Source organism: Protomyctophum bolini (assembly GCF_963924005.1).
Source record: "Protomyctophum bolini genome assembly, chromosome: 20".
Lineage (NCBI taxonomy): Eukaryota > Metazoa > Chordata > Actinopteri > Myctophiformes > Myctophidae > Protomyctophum > Protomyctophum bolini.
The window spans coordinates 28,207,924-28,232,157 of NC_137881.1; the positions used below are offsets into that span (position 1 = coordinate 28,207,924).

Here is a 24,234-nt window from a genome sequence, read left to right on the forward strand (position 1 = left end):
TGAAAAGATTGGAGCAAATTCAATAGTATTAGTAACAAGGTTACTAATTGAAAATGGTGGACCCTATTGTAAACAAAAGTAATGCTTTATGGTGTCGTCCACTCACAGTTAACAGTTTTTTGTATTGAGTTGTACTTGAAATGTACTGTCATTCTGCAAACTGTTAATAAATCAATCAATCAAACTTTACTCTAGGACTAGATAGAAGGCTGTTGGTATCTGCAGTCTACTCTGCAGAGTTTACAGAAAGTAAACGGTTTACAGAAACGCAGAACAAGTCAATACAGTAATTAGGTGTGTTGAATACATTTGATAAGCCAAACGCTAATCTACAGTGCGCCTCAACACGCCACCGCTTAATTGTCTTGACACACCCCTCTACACCAAATAAACAACCGCACGTATATAGGCAGGCTACACACCATTTCTGATTGAAGTTAACTTAGAATAGAAACTTTAGATAAGATAATTTACAGTTGCAGTTAATTCGCATTTTGATCTCAGCAGTTATGCCTATATTGTGCTCTAATAATCTATTAGTTAAGAGGAATTATACATACCTTGGTTAAACAAAATTGGACAATGAGAGTCAGAAAATAACAGCAACTATGCAATGCCAGCGCGTGTTGATGATTTGCAGCAGCGCTACGCTATAGAGACTGCTTTGCCCAAATTAAAACTATCCCCCGTCGCCTCACTCATTAACATGTATCGCTTATGTTTAAAATGTCGCTTTAGGACCGAAGTTCGATTTTGTCCGTCCTGGTGCGCGGCGCCCGAGTCCGACTTCTGGATGGTTACATGGAAAGGTTTCTGTGGCGCGCGGAGAGACTGAACTTTAAATAGCTAATCCCCCCCTACGTGCATGGTCACCAGACACGCCTGCACTTTCTCCCTCCCTCTCCTCTCCCTCCACTAGACGACGTTCATTCTCTTCCTCCCCCTATCTGATTCTCTCCTCCTCCTCCTCCTCCTCCTCCTCCTCCTCCCATTCAAGCCGTGGATGGATGGATGGAAGCCAGGGTCGATGTCACGATGATGATTGATGAATATAGGTTAGGACTGGGGCCTACAGAGAGTTAATGTTGTGGTGGTAAGCTGCTCACAAACTGGGAAGACATGCAGAGTAGACATGACAAAGGTTTAAATAAGGTGATAAAGAAAGTCGGTCTCCTCTGCTACCCCCCCGCCCCCCCCCCTCCCTTTTTATAAATCCTCTCTCCTTATGAATATTTGATTAAGTAAGGCTGGAACATTTTTTTTGTGTTTGTGCATAGGCTATACTGTTGCAGACCTCATTTGACTCCCATGACAAGGTCTTCAGAGGCAGCAGAAACATCCCCATCTGCCGTGCCTTGTCTTAAAGACATCCACTCCCCACAGGTTAGTAATACTTGGCTGCTCTATAGCTGTGTTTGTTTTCTCGTGCTCATATAGTTCCCCCACATCATGGAATGTTTACCAATGGACCTGGGAGAACTATAGAGATTGAATAACGTTGTATACATTAAAATAAGTATACCGGATTGCGGCTTTAAATCACCATGGCTAATTTGGCCATCGTCACAGGAACCCCAGCATTTGTCACTTTCTAGAGACATCCTTGTTTTAAAGTGAATGCCCCCTTTCACTGGTGGAGTTGTATAAACATGTCTTTTGCCAGAGCGAGTGAAGGAATGACTCATTGACTGTTAGAAAAAAAAGTGTAGAGTGGAAACTGGATCTTCTCTTTGTCATCTGGCCATCAACAGTAGCAGTAATATCGGCTAACATTTTATAAACAGATGCCAGCCTAATCTTTTAAATGCTAGATACTTGCAGATTACCTGTAACATAGTAGCGATGTGACATGACAGTATAGTATAGTAATGCACACTGCACACATACTGTAGGCTACTGTGTTCGTTTTTGTGTGTGTGTGTGTGTGTGTGTGTGTGTGTGTGTGTGTGCGCGTACGTGCGTGCGAGTGCGTGCGTGCGCAACTGACCCATTAGGTGGTTTATTGATGTTTTTTGCCCATGTTCTTGTTGCCCAGGCTTAAGGCTTATTCAGGGCGTCACTCTTGGCATTGCCATGAGGGATTTGGCCTGGTGGAAATATACCCAGTTCTGGGAGAGAGATCGACTAGAATGCTGGACAGCAGTAGCCCAGGCAACAGTCTGGCTAACAGCAGGCCCTCTTCCAAAGCCGCTCCCACACTGAATAAGAGAGGTCTTTGCTTTAGGTCAGTGATTTTCCACATTAAATGCCGATATCCAGTAAGTCCTGCATGGTCATACAGGTACATTGGTACAAGCACCGAAATGTTGCTGTGCCATGTTCCACAAGACTATGCTAACAACAGCAATGCATTATACACAGATAATAATAATAGAGATAATACTTAAGATAAGATAACAAAACAAAACAAAACAAGAAGATTAACATTTACAGGCAAGACACATTCTAACACCTGTTATTCTTTTCCCCCCCTTTTTTATGGCAGTGATGGTAATCAATTAGCATCAGATTTATAGGTATACATCTGTACATCAAGTACATTTATCTCTGTTTTTACATCAACTGTGTGTGGTGGTTAGACATTATGTGGAATATATAGGACTATTACTGGAAGTGGAAACTTTATCATTATGCCTATGGCTTGTTGGTAGTATCTTGACAATTATGTAGGTAGATTTATCCAACCTACTGTACCATGTCTCAGCAGGCTAATTTGTAGCATGTTGCATTTTCTTTTTAAGTATACAGTACCTCCACCTGTGAAGTGTTCTTACATGCAAAAAAAAGTATATTTTCTCAGCCATTCAATTCAATTTCAATTCAAAGGGCTTTATTGGCATGAGAAAACATACGTTTACATTGCCAAAGCAGAAAGAACAGTACAACAATACAGCAATACAGCCATTCACTATCACACTGCCACATGTACTACACACACACAGCTGTATAGATGTGGGTGAAGGTCTTGCGCTGGTTAAGTGGGACACTGTCTGAGATTAAATCCACTCTTTGTGGATCATTAACAGAGCAGTGTCGGTCTTTATTACCTGGTCTATGAATAGACAGTTTAATTATGCAAACATTGTATTCTGTCAAAGTGGAAGAAACGACTACATGTCGTGTAGTCTATTAGCTTTCATGTAAACGGATGGACTTGTTTACAATGTATACAATCTTTCTTAATTTGCTCCAGATTCTATATTTGCACAGAAGCTCGTTGTTAAATTATCCTATCGGAGCTTTGTCCCCTCTGCGTCCTCAAGCACTCTTCCTGCCCTTGTACGGTGAAGAGCGTGATCAAGAGGCGACCCAGTACAGTAGCCGCGGCTGAGAGTTCATTATTATGATGTCAGTCAGATATCAAAAACCGAGCCACTCCCTCCCTTCAAACATGAAGAAGAGGGTTTCCTCATGACCTCATTGGCTCAGGGTGCCATTGTGACACCCAACATCCTTTACAGGGGAGCCTATTGGGTGGTGGCTTGCATGACAGAAAGCTGGCATTGATACAGACATACATCCCATTCCAATCGTTCGCCCCTCTGATTATTTGGTGCCTCGGTGCTATATTGCCACCAGACAAGAGACGAGAATAGCAACATTATAAATGTGTGGCATGGAGCATAAGGGGGAGAGAAGTGTGTGTGTGTGTGTGTGTGTGTGTGTGTGTGTGTGTGTGGTGGGGGGGAGTTATGGCATCACCTCTTAGTTATTACACAGGCTCATTAAATAACACCACTTTAAAGGCTGCATTCACATGGACCCCTAAAGGGTCAGTTTTTATACTCTCAGTTAAAGTAGCACTTTTTTTATTAGTTTCACTGTGTACTCCTACTAATATGGAAAGTCTTGATCACATAGACATGCAATACGGAGGAGTGGGCTGCCACATAGGTGCCCGGGGAGCACATACTGTAGGTAGGTGGCGGTGTCCGATGCCTTGCTCAATCGCACCTCGGCAGTACCCAGGAGGTGACGGTGCACCTCTCCTGCTACATAAGCAATGTCCCTAATAGACTGAGCTATTGTTGGCCCATTTACACATGTGTACATTTACACTCAAAGGACCACAATGGAAATATAAGAGCTCTCAAGCCTTTTTGTGTTTTATCCTTTTGACACGTATATGTTATGGTCAAATACTCATGGCTACCGGCACAAAGGACAGGCCGAGTAGAGTCCTTTGTGGGGGGGTGTAGGATGAAACTGTCAATGCCTCTCTTCCCACTATCTCCTTCCTGGAGGTGGTGGGAGGGGTTGACCATGATAGCTTCCAACCTCCTCCTCATGCATACCTCATGTCACCAGGTGACCCTGCCAGTGCAATTGCAAAGAAGAGGGCACTTGGCACTATATGGACTGATAGAACCCTCTGCAGCATCCTTTTATGCTTTTGCTACACACACCAAGGATGTATAGCTGATCATCTAGGAAACATCATAGAGGGAAATGGAAATGGCTTGAAACAATCTTTCAAATGCTATAATCCATCTCATCTGTCTATAAATGAGACCCGGGTCACAGTCGTTGTTGATGTTGGCATGTATCCGATGTGATGGGTGAGATTGGGACTGAGATAGGGGACTGCCTCAAGTCACCCCTGGCCTGTTACAGTTCCTTGTCTGAGGACATTGCCACTCTTCTCTCCTTTCCCCCTTCTGATCTCTCTATAGTCTATAGCCTCTCTCTCTCTCTCTCTCTCTCTCTCTCTCTCTCTCTCTCTCTCTCTCTCTCGAAGCGCCTGATGGCTTAATGTTTAGGCAGGGTACATTACCACATGGTCACAGATTGAATGCCCTCATTACTTGTCCCTGGTTCAACTGTTACTATACCGGCTGCCTGGACTATGTTTGCTGTACGCATGTCTTCCCCCTGTTCTCTGTCTGCATCTACTGTCTCTCTCTCTTCACTGTATCTATCTTACAGAGATACTTACATGCCACACCAACATTTCGCTGTGCTACTTGTATCTATATATGAGTGAGTGACAAATACAACTTTAATGTTGTTGTTTTTTGTTCTTGGCAATGGCCATTTGGATCTACAGTATAGGTTCTCATACCAAATCAGCTGGTGATTGTGGACGCAGTAAACTGAAAACTGTGGCCCTCCCCATGAATCCGTTTTTTAGGGACACAGACCGAAGGTACAAAGATGCATTACACATTTGGGGGTCACGGGTGCATATGGTTAGACATACTAATGGTCCAACAGGCATTAGTCCGTCGACACCGTCGCTAAGTTGATACCTCCTGTTTTTGTAGCTGTGTAGCTTTTGCGGCAACTACAAACGTCTGATGTGTCTTCTATCTTCATGTCGCTATGGCTTCAATCGAACATTAATGGTAGACCGTATCTTTGCATCTGAATGTGTGAACGCAGCATGCATGAAGTTCCTGGTTAAGCCTCTTTTTCGCTCTACACCCAATAATAACACATTTTATTTATAAGGCGCCTTTCAGGGCACTCAAGGTCGCCTTAACCAGAGGATAAAGACCATTAAATTAGGCATCACACACATGCACAAACAGATGTGTTTTTAGCCCAAAAAGCTCCTTGGCTTCACTTCCATTTTGAGCGTTGCACAATCCCTAGTCTCCGTCAGACTGCGAACAGAGAATGTGTAAAACCTCATTATTCAGGGCTGTAGCAGCACGTTTCCCACGTACTGTAAGCTCTCTCCCCAGCGTTTGCTACTGGGAAGGGGCAAACACACGCGCGCACGCGCGCGCGCGCACACACACACACACACACACACACACACACACACACACACACACACACACACACACACAGTGATGTGAGACTGGGACTGACTGCCTCAAGTCACCCCTGGCCTGTTACAGTGACATAGTCTGAGGATATGCCACTCTTCTCTCCTTTCCTCCTTCTGCTCTGTCTATAACTCTCTCTCTCTCTCTCTCTCTCTGATGGTAGAAATGTGACGGCACAATGTTATTATGTATTGACTACACAATGCTTCAGTATCTGGCTTTTATAACTTGGCTCTGTGGGGGGGGGGGGGGGGGGGGGGGCATCACTAAACTGCGATGTCTCTGGGTCAGTCTGTGTGCAGTCTCAGCCTGTGTATCATTTGGTGTAGTGGTGTAATGTGAAGAAAGATGACTCAATGGCCACTTGTTGTAATGCTCGGTCAGAATGAAGCTTTGGCCAAATTGTGGGTCATATCTCTGGTGCCAGTTAATACTGGAGGCCAGGACCCACAGGTGTAGGTTATAGCGCTGAGATTTGCACCGTGCCAGACACAGTGTGACTCAATTTGAGACTACCATTTTTGGAACCCCATTTGGGCACATCTGTGTTCCGTGAGAACACATTAGTTATGTTTCATTTAATTGCAAAAAAACAATGGCAAAAGGAAGAGAAGATAGAACGGTATACATTATATAGAACAGTACATTATGACGTGTCGTTGTGAGCTTTGAGATATACTGACCTTCGGCACAAGATGTTTGGAAACCATATTGTGATAGACTCAAATAGAGCGATAGTAAAAGAAAGGAAAGGCACTCTGATTCTCGACCCCATATCTCCCACCTCTGCAACATGATGCTCACACATGTGTCAACATGTCTGCATGATGCAGACATGTTGACACTGTTCTTTCTGTTGTGTCATGTTTGTTTTTCTCTGCCCACCTCTGTGGCTTGGCATGGGTCATGCATCGTTGCGGTCGGCGTAATTATTGGGCGGTGCACTCCGTCAGGATTCGTCTGAGTTCAACATTTGTTTTTTTGGCTATACACGAGACACAGCGTGATTGTTTTTTTAGTTTAAAAAAAAATGTTGCTGATCTGATTCTTGTATTTACATTTTTCGTCCATCTCCTATTTTTCTGTGTAACATTTGAAAAAGTAATAAACATTGATTGAGCCATAACATATATATACACAAAACCAAAAAAAAGCTGCTGTGGTTGTTGAGTCTTCCCAATTCCTGAGAGAGGGAAAAGAGAGAATTAAGTGAAAGAAGAGCAGAGTAAATCATGCCAACTGCTAAATTGGTTTAAGACCTTTTTTCCCCCCCTACATTTCCATCCCCATCTGGGACACCATTGTGAGAACTAACAGTTGTTCACAATGCTCAAAAAGTACTCCGTCAAAAAAGTGTCCGCTGTCATTTGTCACCGTTATGACATATCAGAACTGCCTTAATGTATATCTTGTATTGCAGTATTAACCATTAAAGCCATTATACTTCATTGACCGGTGCATCCCAGTGGTCTGTACCCACCTCAAAGGGGACTGCCCATAACTCAGAAGTCCCATTAGTCCAAACATGCGCTGCCCCGCTTGCTGTTATGTTTATAGGGTTAGGGACCGCATTTAAAAATGCCCCTACACCAAATAATAGATTTTCACGTTGCGACGCATCAATTTCCGATGTTCGGGCCGGTATGGGAATGTTTGGGATGCTACTAGGGTTCATATGGTTAATACAGTATATCCAGCCTGAACCAGTTCTGTTCTAGATGGCCTGTGGTCCGTTCTGTCTTCTCTCCGCTGTTGTTGCCATCTGGGGCGGGACGCAGCGAGGGGCTCATTTCTGAATAATGGCCTAACCGCAGGGTCGAAATTAGTGCACCAGGCGGATAAAACAGAAGACTTGGCTTCACACTCCAATGGCCATTGCCCTCTATTTGTCTGTCCTCTACCCTCCTCTCCTCCCCAACACCACCACCCATCCAGCATTCTCCTCTCGATGTTTATTTTCTCTTTCCCACCACCCCTTGTTTTTCAATGCTTCTCGCTTGCTTTCCTTTCTGTCACATTCTCCTCCTCTTTCCCCACTTGGGCTCTGTCTGTCCGTAGCACTTTATCGACCTGTTGTTTCAGCGCATATGTGACTTGCATGAAAACCAGACGAGTGTGGGGCCCCTTTCCGGTTGGCTCTGCTTTGTTCTACTACTGGACTCTTCAGTCAACTCTCCTTAATCACTCCCCAGCTCCTTCCTTCCTTGCTTTCTTCCCTACGTTGTTATGTAAGAGGGTTACTTGTGAACAGATCAACAATCTGTTTGCCGAAGCCTCCTTTAATGCGCCGTTGTGCGTGTATAAATATCAATTAGGCTTTAATCACATTAACCCATTTTGGGGCGGGAACCCCTTTTGGTGTTTTAACTAAGCATTATGTTATACTTTAGCTATTGAAAAATAGCAGATCTACAAGCTCATAGGTCTTTGTAGGTCTGCTATTTTTTTTTAATCGTGAAAATGCGGCACAAATCTTTGAATATATATTCTTTCAGAATACTTTTGTTTTAGTTCGACGTCATGCCTAAATGGGTTAACGCCGGTGTCCCTATTCTGGACATTCCGTTATAGGTGAAGATTATCGATTATCGAAGATTATCGACACTTTCATCCCGCAACGCCGTCGTATGACGAAGTCTACGGTTTAACCCATTCTGACCTGAGATCAGATTCATACGAGGTTTCCACGGGACACACACTGGTCTGATTAACCCATTCTGACCTGAGATCAGATTCTAAAAATGTCGTTCTTCGAATTTTTCAAAAATAGCAGACCTACAAGCTCGTATCGCGCCACTCGGTGGCGCGATATGAGCTTGTAGATCTGCTATTTTTCAATAGCTAAAGCATAACATGATGCCAACACCAAAATGGGTGCCCGGTCAGAATGGGTTAAGTGGCTAGGTCACGACAATGGTCACAGTCAAGCCTCTCCAAATCTAAACTAGTTATTGCTTTTTGCCAAACCAAACACTGTAAAAAAAAAAAAAAAAACAGCATCCTGCTCATTGGGAAGGACCTGACACCTGCCACACACCTATAATAAGCTTAATTTAATTAATTTACTCGAACTTTGCGAAAGACTGTTTCCCCCAAATAGCTTTTTGTTTGAAATATAGATAGTGGGAATTTGACCAATTCGGTTAGATTGCGGCGGTGGCTCAGTGGCAGTGGGAACCCAGGCTCTCCCAGAGTTATTATAGTGTCGAAGTGTCCTTGAGCAAGACACTGAACCCCGAATTGCTCCTGATGTGCTGGTTGGTGCCTTGCATGGTTTCCGCCGCCCCATCGGTGTGTGAATGTGTGTGTGTGAATATAATGCAGAATCTATGTAAAGCGCCTTGGGTATAAAGACGCAATATAAATGCGCCATTTACCATTTAGATACTTGAAATAATGGTTAGGCACACATTGAGTACAATGAGTGTAAACATTTCAGTGGGATTTATTTGATATCATGTTTTTGGCCCTAATACATGGAATGACCTGCAAACTACATTCAAATTGACCCTGAGTCGGTTTAAAACCTTGTTGAGCATACAGATCCCCACAATATGTAACTGTTTTTATATTACTGAAAATGAGTTTAATTACTCGAGAATAAATGCAACTTGAATGAATAGAGAGTAAAGACCGTAGGGGTGGACCCTTGAGCCTTGCGTGTTTGTGTGTTTTTGTGTGTGTGTGTGTGTGTGTGTGTGTGTGTGTGTGTGTGTGTGTGTGTGTGTGTGTGTGTGTGTGTGTGTGTGTGTGTGTGTGTGTGTGTGTGTGTGTGTGTGTGTGTGTGTGTGTGTGTGAATGGGTGAATGTAATCAACTTTGTAAAGCACTTTGGAGAAAGGTGCTATACAGTATAAACGAACCATTTACCATTACAGCAATTGCGGTAGTTGTACAATTGTTTGATGAAAGATTTATTTCTATTGTTTACAAAGTTGCTAAGATATGCAGGCCATCCTTGTAAATAAGAATGTGTTCTTAAGACAAGTGACCAAGAGAGAGAGAGAGAGAGATCCATCCGCTCTCACACATTGTAAAGAGATAAGAGTTCCACAGTCAGCTGTTTCAACTGTGGTCACCCACACACTGTCTAATTAATATGTACATAGATAAAGTTTAGAATCCACAGTAAGGTGGCATTGGCATGGAGAGATGAGACATGTACAGCAATGCTTTTGTACATCGTGCACTATTCTCTTGTGAGCTCTCAGAAACACATTGGTGGCCCGGGCCTCTCAATACACAGCCTAAGCGTCTATATTTACCTGAAGTGTATTTATCTTGGAAGTTAGGTAACAATTACGACGAAGCGGCTCCATAGCAACAACAGATCATGGGCTTAACCTGGCCCTTTTCGAGTAGACGCCCGTGATACCGCACTGCTAGTGCAGCTGCAGTCCTTACAGGATCCACAGGGGGCTCTGACCTCTGATCCTGTCCTGACGCACAACAAGCCTGTTAGGTCTGGCTGTCTGTGAATAAAGGAACTGCTGAGAGCTTTAGAACGCAACATGAGATCAGTAATTGACAGAGAACAGTGGCGAGATTCTGCTTAGTTTCACTCAAGTCATTCGAGTGGATAATTGGAGTTACTGAGTCAATGTTATGGTTAGTTAGTTGGATATGGTTTTCCACATTGTTTTGGCAAGTTGTATATTATTAATTATTACTTTATTATAACTTTATATTTTATTCCATTATATACTCAACTATACATAACTATGGGGTTATTTCACCCTTTGTTTGGGACCAACAATCAATGACACATTGTGTGTGTGATGGTTTTATTTGTCAGGGGCCCACAAATATTAAAGCAGAAAATGTACAAACTGGTCAAATAAGTTATTGGTGACAGTCACACAGAAGTAAAATACCTTTAAAAACATTAATACCCCTTTCTAGGACAATTCAGATATATATTCAGTCAGATATGTTAAATAGATTTTCAAAAGATTCCCTACGATTTTCCAAATGTTCCATCACTCAATAAAAACGCCCAATACAAGCTTCTAGCTCAATCTGATCTGATATCAGGCTACCCATTTGGTAAAGAGAAACATGCTATAAGAATATTATTTAGTTAAAAAAATTAAGAAAAAAAAAAGAAGAAGAATCCGATCTAGTAATTCAATAAAAACACTTGTAGACAGGCATTTGATAAAAAACATTACCAGTGTCAAGACTACAGTAGGATGCATATTTCAACAGTCCAATTCCAAGCTGGAATGATGCAACTCTGTGTTTAACTGTTTAAAACCTACCAAAGGGTAAAATAATACAGCACATACTGTACATGGCATCTGATTAGGACACGTTAAAGGACCACTTCACCACTTTTCAACCTATCTTCATATAATAGGTCCTCATTAATAATCATGATAAAATGGCACGATTTGTTTCTACTCAGTCTGTGTCTCATAGGAGGGCTGAGGGCAGTTTAGAAACCGTCTTCCAGTGACATCATCATTAGGCAGATATTTTTTAAAACAAGATTTTTTTACAAAAATGTTGCAACTTTTCAGGACTAGAAAGCCTGCCGTTAATATTAGCTTGGATTCCCCATCGATGATGTCACTGGAACACGGTTTCTGAACTGCTCACAGCCCTCCTATGAGACACAGACAGAGTAGAAAAGAATTGCGCCATGTTTTCATGATTATTAGTGAGGACCTATTATATGAAGATACCGGTAGGTTGAAAAGTGGTGAAGTGGTCCTTTAAAGAGTATCAAAGGAAAAACAACAACACAGGAAAAAAATGCAGCAAACCAATTAAGCACTGTTGCCGTGGCCTTTCTGGGGAAAGGTTCCAGCCTGCCGATCAGATCACGAGTGTTCTCTTCTTCACGCCTTTCACAGGCCTCCCTCTTCCTGCAAAAAAATAAGTCACGTTTTCATTACTTGCTTCTGACAGGAAGAGACCTATAGCTGTCCATCAGGAGGACTAACTCATTGTTTCTTAAGCCCAGACAATTATTCCACAGTCTTCAAACGCTACAGAGAGTTTGTAATTGTGGCCCCTAAAAAGTTCCGCATTATAGGAATAGGAAGCTATCTTTTGTTTGTCATTTCCGTTAACAAAAACATACATTTAAGTTTCTGGAATGTCCATTTCTGCTAAGCAGTGAGGTACCAGACAGGCACCGCCTATTTGATTCACAGTAGGAATTATTCATGCGACTGCAAATGCGAAACGGACGTACACGACTTGAATATTGTGAGAGCCAACAGTATATGTCTTGAGAGACTTCCCCATTGTTAACGGGGCTGTGTTATTGTTATATCAGGGAGGTGCTTTGATGTGCATTATCATTTCCCGTGGGTCTTGTGTGGGTTGTGTACAAATGTGCACTTTGTGATGTAACCCTAAACCAATCATTTGCAATTGATGGCAGGACACTTTGTGTGTCCCTGTGTTTATAATAGATTATGCATTGTGTATACGTATACACACAGGCACACGTGTACATTCACGTGTTGGATTTTACATGTACATAATATGGGTATGGGAGTGTACAAAGGAAGACCAACAGAATGTGTTCCAGACCTATGTACTGTACTGTATGTTCAGCCATGGGCTAAATCCCAGCTTAAACTTCAACCATCACATTGATTTTCTTACTTATTTGCCCTGTGCAATATTCTGCTGAGTTAGACCTTAAGTCAGCCATTCTGCTACGTTGCCCACCTAGTATTTACTGTCCATGTAATGAGTAATGTCTCCTTTTTTGCAGTTGGCATAGCACCTTCTTGTCTACTGTCAAATTTGCACAGTATGGAAGAAAGGTGGTACAAATGGAATTCCTTTTGTATAGATTTTCTGCAGTTCCACGTTTACAACTCGCTGAAGTCAGTCTGCCTTCACAGGCAATTCATGGACCACCAACCAACTGCCAGCTCTTCTTTCCCTTTTGGGGAATGACAGATCTCTGTGATTTAGACTACCTTTGCTCTCACCCCTCAATGGCCCCCTGGACCAGCATGGAACATAAATATATATTGGAATGTAAATGTATACGGCTGTACTATGTGGAATGTACAGGAACGCCACAAGTGATGTAACAAAGTTTTCTTGAGACCCTGTATGAGCAAACATACCCTGGCAATACAAATAATTCTGATATGGACATGGTATGTGCATGCGTGTGTGCCGGTGCATGTGTGCGTGCGTGCCTGAGAGAGGGAGAGACCCAGACAGTGCAGTTCTTCCGCTTACCTCCTTGCTTTCGCGGCAGTCCCCGCAGATACAGCCCAGGCAGCCGTTAACCACCTGTATGCCGCACAGGACTGTCTGCAGCACGCCCATGCACAGCAGGATGGCAAACAGAACAATGTGCCACAGCACTATGTTCTCGGGCAACTTGCAGTCTGCCCATATAGACTTGTCAGACAGGTAGCTGCCGTTTCTGCAGGGATTATACAGACGTGAACACATGGTAGTCAGAAAGTTAAAGATAAACCAAAGTATGTGCGATTGAACGTGAGCGACGCTGGTCTCGGGTTATAGGAAGACACTGTGATATTAATGACTTGTCTTGACTTGTGTGCTGGTGGTCAGGGAGCTGAAATTAGCTGAAATGGACCATAATGTGCATTTAAAACCTTGAGGAAAATATCATGTAGATAGAGTCATAGCGTGAATCTTGTTTATATAAAATAAAGAAGAAAGGGGTTGCACTTATATTGCATTGAATTAAGGGCTTGGCTCAATCAGAATATTGTCTGTTGGGTAAACTGTGCTGCTGTGGTTTCTCTATACAGAACATGCTCTGCCCAAGCATGTAAAATACCTTGATGATGCCAACACAACAGCCTCTTACTTTATCTACACTGCATTAGGCAACATGAGCTCTCATAAACTCCATGGACTTTTCACACCTTATGGTTATGACTATTACAATCGATAAACAATACCATGTTTGTGTGGGTATGTAGGGGGGCACTTACTGTGTCATGCTGGGGCACATAGAAGCCTGTTTCTTATGCTGGAGTAACGTGATGGCCCCTTTTTCCTAATACCCGGATTTTGTATCATGTTTTTGATTCACGGAAAGTTAATGTCCCCCTCTAGACAAAAATATGAATGTTCCCAATCTGAGAGGTTCTGAGATGAAATGCAATAGTCCATTAATAGACGTGGAGCAAGTAATGAATCAGATATTATGGCACCATTATTTTCTCATTCCTTTTTGTTATCATTTGGCCATAAACAATGAACTACACTAACAGTCCCTGTCACTGCCAACACTGTCAACACCAGCAGCAGCTTCTCACCTGATGTAGTTACATCAGAAGGGCGTATGCATGCAGGTGACCCCCCCCCGGCCCCAAGTAACTCTCCCAGCATAGCTGCTGGCGGGTACACGCACCCCGACCAACCAGTATAGGGTCAAAGAACACACTCTCCTGCCAAGTTCAACTGTAAACCACTGGATGTGTGAATGTGTTCACTGAAGCACATTCCTCCACAGGGGAATCGAACCCTATATAATCTCCACACGGCGTTGAGCGATTGCTTTTACGCCTGTGCCGCCTAGACACCCGAAATACACGATCTGTTAATGCCCTACATTTCTTACAGAACACAATCTAATCCTTTTAAAGTTTGAAAAGTTGATGCCACTGCTTTGAGGCCCAATCGTTGTATGAATCTATATTGAGGTTGAGGCTATCAGAAGATATAGATATATTATATTATGATATATTATTTCATCATATTTTTTTTTAGATATTATGTAAATAATAATAATACTTATTATCTTCAGTCTAACAAGAGGACTCTGTCTGTGTATACTAAAACCACAAAATAACAAATAAGCACAGGCCTTGTCTGCCCCCTACTGGATGGTGTGTGTGTGTGTGTTACTTCTGATCAATATACGCATCAATATTCATATTTTACATTCATACATTCCCATAAAGCAAAGGAGCTTACACATTATGGACCCTGTGTGTAAAAACTAATCGAGCAATCCAGTAAATGTACACATGCATCTGTGTGAATGGGTCTGTGTGTGTGTGTGTGTGCTTGTCATACAGCTTGTCATTAGTGTAAAACATTTATAAATTATGTATGGGTTTTTTTTTTCTCCCTAAGATTTTCCACATTAAAAAAGCAGACGTACACACTCACAGCACATTGCAACGCATCGTGAGCTATAGTAGATCGGCTATATTTCAATGGCGGAAATATGAATTTAGGATAAAGCGGTTAAACTAAATGTTTAAATGCTGGACCACATTTTGATAACCACTGTTGTAATAATACACTGGGATAACATACCGGTAGTACGGTACACAATGTTATTAAGTGGCTAAGTACATGTACACTCACACAGGGAGGCCTTCGAAGGGGTAATCCCATTCGTCTTTGCCGTCTACGGTGGTCAGACATTTTGGCCCTTTAGCCAGAGCTGCCGAAGACACACTGGTGCAATAGATGGCTCCAATCAGGCCAAAGCCAGACGAAAAGACTGAACTCAGCATCTGTTAGTGTTGTGAACAGAAAGAGGCAGCAGCGCACGCACACACACACACACACACACACACACACACACACACACACACACACACACACACACACACACAATAATAAGACTCTTTTGGAGCACTTTTGAGTACTTACACGAAGACAATGATTTATTGTATTACAAATTTTACATTTTTAAATATGCAAATGAGGCATTATATTATTATTAAAATAATCGAAAATATGAAAAAGCTACTACTGTGGAATTAAGGGTTATCATGTACTAATTTACTGGAAATGGGGTCTGAGAGTGAACAAATGGAACCATATGGGTTTCCGTTTGTACACTCTCAGAGGTGTCCATTTGGTTCATATAGGTTTCATAACTATAGCCTATAAATCCATTAGCTGGCACCCCTGGAATCCCCTGGCCTTGACCGCACTGAGAACCACTGTTTTATATGACATGTAAATGTAAATCTTTCATCTGGCTTTATACTCACACGACAGCGGTTTCCACAGCAACCTGCTCCACAGCAACCTTTACCCCCTGCTCTGATAGCTGAACAGCTGGGACACAGCATCTGTCAATTCAAACAGTGTAGGTGTCATTTATTAAGCAAGCTACGTGAAGCAACTTCATGGAACACACCTCAAACACACTGTGGTTCGTCGGACAGATATAGAACCCCACCTTAAAAGGGAGCGGTATTGGATCTATAGTCTGGCAGTCAACACTCAACAGGCTTCTTTTGTTAAAGTGGGAAATTTGGTATAGTCGTTTTTATTGGCTTAAAATATTGTCTATGTACTGTACATACATTCATGAATCCACTTGCGGACCGGCTGTCGGCATTGAGCAATGTTTTTAATAGGGGTTTATACAGTATGTGACCATACCATTAACATCCTATATAAGAGGCAAAAATGTCAAAGTGTCATTATGCTTTAAGCATGTGATCTGAATCCATTCAAAGCATTAGTTTTGCACAAAAAACACTCCTTGGGCTAAAGACGGCCATAGCCGCAATGACAAATGTGATGAGGTCAGCACATTTTGGGCACATTTGGACAAGTGTCACATGCTACTTAATGCATAATGACATAGTTATTTAGTTTCATTTATTGTCCACATGTGGAAATTTGTTTTCTGTCTCAACAACAGCAACAACACTTACACAATTATTTTCATGGCAAAAATGCAGGACAACAGTGGCAAATACATTTTAAAAAACCCAAATCTAGGGAGACATGGTATCATTTAGTGCCTTAATGGCATTAGGAATGAAGGAATTTTAAAAGATGTTACGGTTAGCCTTTGGTACTTTGTACCGTACGGGAAGTAGTTCGAACTCCCTGCAGAGTGGATGAGAGGGGTCATTTGCTATCTTGACAGCTTTGTTTTCGAAGTACTTCCTTGTAGATACAACTCAATTGTTTCTGTGTCTTCCCAATGATTTTCGAGGCTAGGTTCACTATTCGCTGCAGCTTGCTTCTTCCTTTTACATTAAGATTGCCATACCACATTGCCATGTTAAAAGTCAAGATTCCCTCTATCAGGTTCTTATATAGACTGTTTCCATGATATGCTTGCTCACTCTAAAGGAGTTGAGCTTGTGTAGTAGGTAGAGGCGTTTGTTACAAGTAATGGACTGCACAGGTTCCTTTTCATGAATGACAAGTTATTTTGTTTTTGTCACATTGATCCCTAAGGAGCTTTTATCACACCAGTTCTGAAGAGATGACACATGTACTCTGTATGCTTCCTCCCCCGCTGTGTCTCCCTTCTTCAGTAAGGCAAACAGGGCCATATCATCCGCATATTTGAACAAATGAAACATATCCTGATTGCGAATGCAGTGAGCACTAACTATGAGACCTAGCAGATCATGTCTGTCTGTCTGTCTGTGTGTCCCCCTTTTGTGCCCATATATGGAGCTGAGTGATTTGTTTGTGATTGATGCAACACACTCCATATTTGGACGTATAGCTGCTTTGGGGACTCCTTATATGGTTATGGCTGAGTCATGGTGACATGAGTGTGATGGCGTGGTCCAACTTGTATTCCGCGGCCCTGTTTTCACTAATTTCACAGTACTACACACTTCTCACTAATTCGTAATTTATTCTAATTGTTATTGCAATTTACGAGCTGCGTTCGCTTCCCGCGTTTGCGCGTCTTACTTGTCTAACTGGAATTCATTTGCATATAAGGAGAAAAGTAAGGGGGGTAACTGGGTAAGATAGTCCCCTGCGGAGCACCAGTGTTAAGCACAGTGATGTCGGACAGAGTATCATTAACACAGACCTGTTGAGGGCGGTCAGAGAGGAAGTATCTGACAAGATGGATAATACCTCCATTTACCCCTACCGTATGTCAATGAGTCTCTGCAGAAGGGTGTGTGTATCTACATGCTGTTGAAAGCATAGGTAATAAAAGGACTCTGGCAAAGTGGGAGGGGACTTGGAGATGCTTTGACAGTTCTTTCTGCTTTGGCAATGTAAACGTATGTTTTCTCATGCCAATAAAGCCCTTTGAATTGAATTGAATTGACAGGGTGTTAAACAGGCTGATAGTTGCATCATCAGACTTTTATAAGCAAATTGGAGAAACCATCGCTGTACGTCTGTACGTGCGTACGGCTGTAATGCACATAACTCAAGAACTGTTTGCTCCACCGACTTCAAATTTGACACACACACGTTCCACACCCCCACAGGGAGTGCAGTGCCCGGTGTCGAGTCGGTCGGACCTATGGTTGTCCAGAACCGCCACAAAAGGCCTCTGCCCAGGCTCTGCGCAGGGCCCCTGCCCATGGTCCATATATGGAGCTGGCCTGTTCTGACATCACAACACTCCATATTTGGGCATGCCTGACACAGAACTCCATAGGAATAAAGGGACACAGAGAGACAGATACAGAAATCTCCATATATGGGTATAAAAGGGACACAGACAGATGGGTGGAAGGGGCACTCTGACGCGCGTACAACGGCTATTGCATAGCCGGGTGGGGCATGGATCTCCAACTTCCATCGTTACCGACTCGGTGCTCTACAGCTGCGGGCACCGGTCTAGTTTGTTACAATTATATTTTTGTGTGCGTAACATGTCATCTCTTATCTCCTATACCAATATTTGTGAATCCCGAATCAATTATTAGTTTCTTGTTCCAAAGGGTAATGACACCTAAATGAGTGTGGAGCGAGTCATGGAACAAGAGTTTCTCAGTATACAAGGCTCTGGTCACTATCGCAATCTCGCTTATGATGCACTAGTGATAAAGACACACCCTTGTATGCATCAAAGGTCTCCATTTACCACACACATCATATAATTATGCATTATTATCTAAGTTCCTGATATCAGACTTGATGCTATCAGACGACCAGGTGTGCAGAGTGGAAGTCACCTTAATAGTACAAGTGAGACGTTTCAAAAACTAAGTGGACACAGGACACAAACTGTGGGCCCAAATTATGTTGCACAGGATTTGCTATTTGTGCAACATTGTTTTTATACAGTATAAACTATATACAGGGTATCTGCACATTTCTAAAGTGGCAATTTAAGGACTTTTAAAACATTTTAAATACCTCTAAAATGCAAAAGATAAAAAAATAATCACTCCTGTGTGAAGTGAGGGGCGCTCTTATCATCATACAACATACGTCACAATACATCATCTCATTCCGGCCAATTCTAATTTGCGTCCTCACCTTCGTCTTCAATGTTTGTTCTTTACGCAATGTTTTTGTTTACACAAACACTCAAAACTGGCCATTCATTATCAATGGCATTTCATTTTTGGGTTAGTTAGTTCAATGTTTGTGTTCACACCCACCCTCAAAGCTGGACATAGGAGGGGCTAGTGCCCCTCAAAAAAGAATAAGACCATTACGGCATGAACAAACTATAATGCAAAAATGGTCAAACCTTGGAGAAATTGGCAAAAATGGAGGCGTTGTGAGCTTGTATAGGTGAGCAACTGTCCCAATATTTATCTGTAGAACCGAGTCAAACCAAAATTAATGTATGCCTTAACTCAGTGTCAGGGTGGCGCGTCAACTTCAAATATGACTATTTTGGGGGGTTGCGGCCTGAAAGGTTTGAGAACCACTGCTATAGACCATAGATACATCTGTTGCTGAGAAATTAGCAGAAAGAAAGTGTGTTTAAAGGCCTAACTTATGTGTCTATACATGTGTATTGTGTATTTCAGAAAAAAAGAAAAAAAAAAGCCATGGCATGTACAGTATGTGTCAAGCCACTGATTGATTTAATTGTGATTTACTATCATTTATAATATATATTAAATACTCACAAAGAGTCCTCCTCCTATGAGTCCCCCCATGAGCCAGACCTCCAAGGTGATCTGACTGTTCTCCAGGCTCTTTCCATCGGGGAAGAACAGGAGCAGGTTGGAGATCATGCAGATGAACGCTGAAGGCAGCAAGATCAGACCCACCAGGCGGGCACACTTTCCTGTACAGCACATCCTTCTCGGTTTGTTGCTTCTCTCTGTCTCTCTGTCTCTCTACGCTCTATGCTGGAAAAAAAGACGAGGAAAAACGACGACAACCGCGGCCACCAAAAAACAAAAAGGAAAGTAACTGAGGGGAGGCTCGGGAAGTGAGTAACGAACGACTCACTAGGGCCAGCACACACAGTCGTCACAGGGTGGAAGGCAAACACAACAGGACTGAGAACAAAGGCCAAGTGATGGTTTAGCTGCCTGCGAGATCACGTGTGACCATCTACTTGCAATAATAGACCACAGAAACTGTTGGTTTAACTTTACTCAAAACATATCTTTGCCTCTGCAAATGTTGCAAGGTGTATATCTCTAGAGAAATTAATGCAGGGTAATTATAGCAGAACAGATAAGAGGGGATGGGATGGGAGGGTAGATCTCTAGACTGCCCTTTGATACCTGAACATGATATCAGACACATTAGTTCCATTTATGGACTGTTGCGTTAACATAGGCGTCCCGGGTGGACTTGAAATAAACACGTATTTGTCAAGTGAAATGGACAGACTGGGGTAGAGTCGAAATTTACATTACAGTACTGTATTACTATTTAGAGTGGGACGTCAACTCCAACTTCTATAAACCTAGAATGTTCTACAAATTAATTGACCGTGTCTATTTGAAAGAGGAAATTGGATACTACTATATCTAAGAATAACTTTTTATGGCCGTTCAGTGTTCCTAATGGTGGTGGGTTAATGAGTATCAAACTGCTGACATTGACAGACCTGCTGAATGTTATCAGCATTCTTTGTCGCTGTGCATTTAGAAATTCCAATTGCAATAGGTTTCCTGTGTTATGGGTATCTTTGATGAAATGTGGCTAAATGTTTATTAAGAAAAAACTCTCGTTCTCGATCGGTCCCAACATAGATACATGCCATAATCATTACTGTGTACATGAACTGAACAGAGAACACAAAACAAATTACCGGTACATACACTAAACATTGCAAACCTGTTTAAATTGATCTAATGTTAACTGGTAAAGTATTCCAGTCTGTAGGGGCTTTGCATAAAGTGGCAAATCGAGTGGCAAAGTGAGTTTAACATTATTTAATGTCGTTTAATGCAATCACATTTCTGTTTGGATGTATGGGGCTGTCAAGGCCAGAAAGTCTTTTTTTGCCACTCAGTAGGCGTTCCTGGATAACTTCCAGGTATGATGATGATGATAGAGGGTATGCAAATATATCAGGGAATACTATACTACTGGGACAATATTACCCTTTGTGAAAGTACATTTTAACACCAGGTCTATACTTTCTCTTTTTTCCCCCCCAACAAATTTTATTTTCTTCCCCATCTTCTTTTCCTTTCGGCCTTACCCAGCTGTCACAGCAAATCATCTGCCTCCATCTCACCCTGTCCTCTGCCTCCTCTTCTCTCACGCCAACTCATTTCATGTCCTCTTTCACTACATCCATACATATTATTATCTTTGTTCTTCCGACTAGGCCTCCTGCCTCGCAGATCCAATGTCAATATCCTTCTACCGATATACTCACTATCCCTCCTCTGTACGTGCCTAAACCAGTCTGGCCTGAGTGGCCTCTCTGGCTTTATCTAAAAAACATCTGACATGCACTGTCCCCCTGATGTACTCGTTCCTGATCCTATCCATCCTTGTTACTCCCAGAGAGAACCTCAACAATTTAGTCTCTGCTACCTGCAGCTCTGCTCATCTTTTCCTGAGTGTGACTGTCTCTAGAGTCTCTAGACTCTAGTCTAGACCATACAACATAGCTGCTCACCACCGTCTTGTACGCCTTACCTTTCATTCTTTCTGATACTTTCCTATCACTTTTCTCCACCCATTCCAACCTGCTTGCACTCGTTTCTTCACCTCTTTTCCTTTTCTTTCCCATTATCTTGTCAAGATAACCAAACAAACATAACCTTTAAGCTTCCTTTAAGCTGCATTCGTTTTAAATCCTGCCATGTCCTTCAATATCGAATCAATTCTCAATCATGTCTTTTGACATTGTTTCACAGGATTTCTTTCACCTGACAAATATTACTATGTATGTAGTAATATTTCTTGTTTATTAGGTCGTATACTTGCTTTATTTAGTTAGTGTAGTCAGTGTAGAGGCCCATGCAACAACACATGCTGCGAGAACTGTCTAGCAAATTAGATCAACACATTAGAGTCTAATGATTAGACCTTTCTGATGTTTTCTAACCACTCCTGAATTCATGTTCTTTGTGCCAAATATATATATTCTGCCTAAATTCGTAAAAACCTTTTTTCCATAAATGCTTATTTTCTAGGAATAAACGATGATATAAAAATGTGGGTAAATGTTAATCTTATCTGACTTGGCTATTGATCATTGTATCCATTGAACCAGTGGTTCCCAAACCTTTTCATGTCAAGGACCCCCAAATTGACACTAATTCGCCCGCGGACCCCCCCATTTGAAAAGATACTCTAGCAGTGATTCTCAACCCTGTTTAATTTCAAGGACCCCCAGTTTGACATGCATTAGTCTATGGACCCCCATTTAATGTCATTTCTATCTCTGAGACCTCAGTATATTATTGTAAAATTAATGTTAATTTAACTCTGGGACCCGTCAGGGTCCATTTGGTTCCATTTGTACACTCTTGGGAGTTACAGAACCATGAAGCTCCCTTTGGTTCTAAACTGTCATTTAGCTGGGGGCCCCCTGGAACTCCCTCAAGGACCCCTGGGGGTCCTCTGACCCCACTTTGGGAACCACTGCATTGAACGATTGTGCAATCTGCCTTAAACTAACAAATTACCGTACGCTTTGTTTAACCAGCCAATGGCATGCATGTAAACAGACGGCTAAGATGACCTCGCTGTCACAGACAGGCCTCTTTGCTTCCAGCTAGATCCTGATCCTGGATTCTATGCAACTACTGCTCACCACTGCTATAGGACGATCAGAAAAACCGTCCGATATAAAGAATATTAAAATCTCAGCAGTCTGTAATTCAGAATAATTTATGTTCACCACTGTAGACACAAGGAGTTAAAGGAAACGGGAAGAGGAAGACTACCAGTTACCACGTTATACCAGTCAACCAACAGCACCAGCGGAGTAGCTCTTCATCTGACATGGCAGGCAAGGATAGCTCTGTTTTTATGTAAACATTTCAATGACTTGTGAATGTGAGGTCATGATTCGAAATAATGAAAGTTCTATATGAAACATATTTTTTTGTTTTATTCTCTGTTTATTTATTTATTTTACTCCATGTCCTCTGTTTCTAACCAGACCAAGCGACAATTAAAGAGCTCATTTCTAGGTGCTTGCAAGCGAGAAACATGGCATATTGCCCATACAGCCAGTTTCCAGTGGGCGCCGCAATATTGACAGCAGATGGTGCTATAATCACAGGTACTGTCATACATGAATAACCCAACGTATGGTAATTACAGATCATTTAATAAAAAACTGTGTGTTTCTAGGTTGTAATGTTGAGAATGCCTCCTACGGTCTGACAGTGTGTGCTGAGCGAACAGCCATACAGAGAGCAGTGGTGGAGGGCCACACAACGTTCTCTGCCATTGCTGTGACATGGTAAGACAACTATCATGTATTACATTACACACATTACCGTACATTTCTATGTACAGTACATGTTACCCCCGTCTCTCCCCACTAGTGACATCAAAGACCGTTTTGTGGGGCCGTGCGGAGCATGCAGACAGGTTCTTATGGAGGTGAGACGCTTTTGCGAAACACTTGAGACATTATAATTATGGACAAAATAAGTTCCTACACCGATTCTCCTCTGAAGCGGAAGTTTAATGTCACCACCAGACCTTATTTCTTTTACAAACTAACATTTACAAATCCAACATTAACACCTCAAGGGTATAAGGAAGGTTGCCTCATTAGCATAATTCCCCATTAAACACTGATTTGGGTTTAACGGTTCAGTTATGAAGACACAACTCACTGATTAGAAAGCATGATTACTGAACATAATGAGGTCATATATTATCTCTCCATTATTATTTTCTTATCAATTTCTCTTGACAGTTTGGACCAGATTGGACTGTCTACTTGACAAAGCCAGATGGATCTTACAAAGAAACCAGCCTGAAAGAATTATTGCCTATGGGCTTTTCTCCGGCCCACCTTGCAAAGGACGGTCCATGCATGTTTTAGTTTAATTTCATGCATTGAAATCGAATGAATGAACACATGCAGTCAATGTCTGGTTTAAATCTCCTACACAGAAGTAGGAGGTGAGGAGGCAACACGTGTCGTGGCTCCATGAATAAATCTTTAGATCAAAATGAGAAATGAATTGTGCAACGGTCTTCCATTTTTACCTTCACAGCCTTTGTATTTTATTATGATTACACCAAACACCACCGTTTAGTTTAAATTCCCTTTCCAGAGATTTTCTGTCTGAAAATTATCAGTATGGTTGTCATGGGCAGGCACTCTGTTTGGAGATCCTAGATCTAAAAAC

The 24,234-nt window shown here is 42.0% G+C and overlaps 4 protein-coding genes across 4 annotated transcripts in view; 2 read left to right on the forward strand and 2 right to left on the reverse strand.

Annotated features, from left to right (window-relative positions):
- The window catches only part of LOC308335015 (uncharacterized protein C17orf114), an 8,472-nt gene extending 7,646 nt beyond the window's left edge, over positions 1-826 (reverse strand). The window contains exon 1 of the mRNA XM_080791965.1: positions 561-826. The gene's annotated coding sequence lies outside the window, so the exon portion shown is untranslated. The remainder of the gene's footprint in view (positions 1-560) is intronic.
- The window catches only part of LOC308335568 (acetylcholine receptor subunit delta-like), a 301,797-nt gene that overhangs the window by 92,750 nt on the left and 184,813 nt on the right, over positions 1-24,234 (forward strand). The gene's annotated exons all lie outside the window — the stretch shown is intronic.
- On the forward strand, positions 1,288-23,946 carry LOC308335501 (cytidine deaminase). Its single transcript, XM_080792548.1, has 6 exons — positions 1,288-1,383; positions 22,769-22,871; positions 23,025-23,147; positions 23,219-23,330; positions 23,416-23,473; positions 23,796-23,946. Exons 1-6 carry the CDS (start codon positions 1,309-1,311, stop codon positions 23,922-23,924), a joined length of 600 nt encoding a protein of 199 aa, XP_080648674.1. The 5' UTR covers positions 1,288-1,308; the 3' UTR covers positions 23,925-23,946.
- Positions 5,592-19,740, reverse strand: tm4sf5 (transmembrane 4 L six family member 5; the record flags this gene model as incomplete). Its single annotated transcript, XM_080793067.1, has 5 exons — positions 5,592-5,606; positions 12,989-13,178; positions 15,107-15,258; positions 15,745-15,825; positions 19,567-19,740. 5 exons carry the CDS (start codon positions 19,738-19,740, stop codon positions 5,592-5,594), a joined length of 612 nt encoding a protein of 203 aa, XP_080649193.1.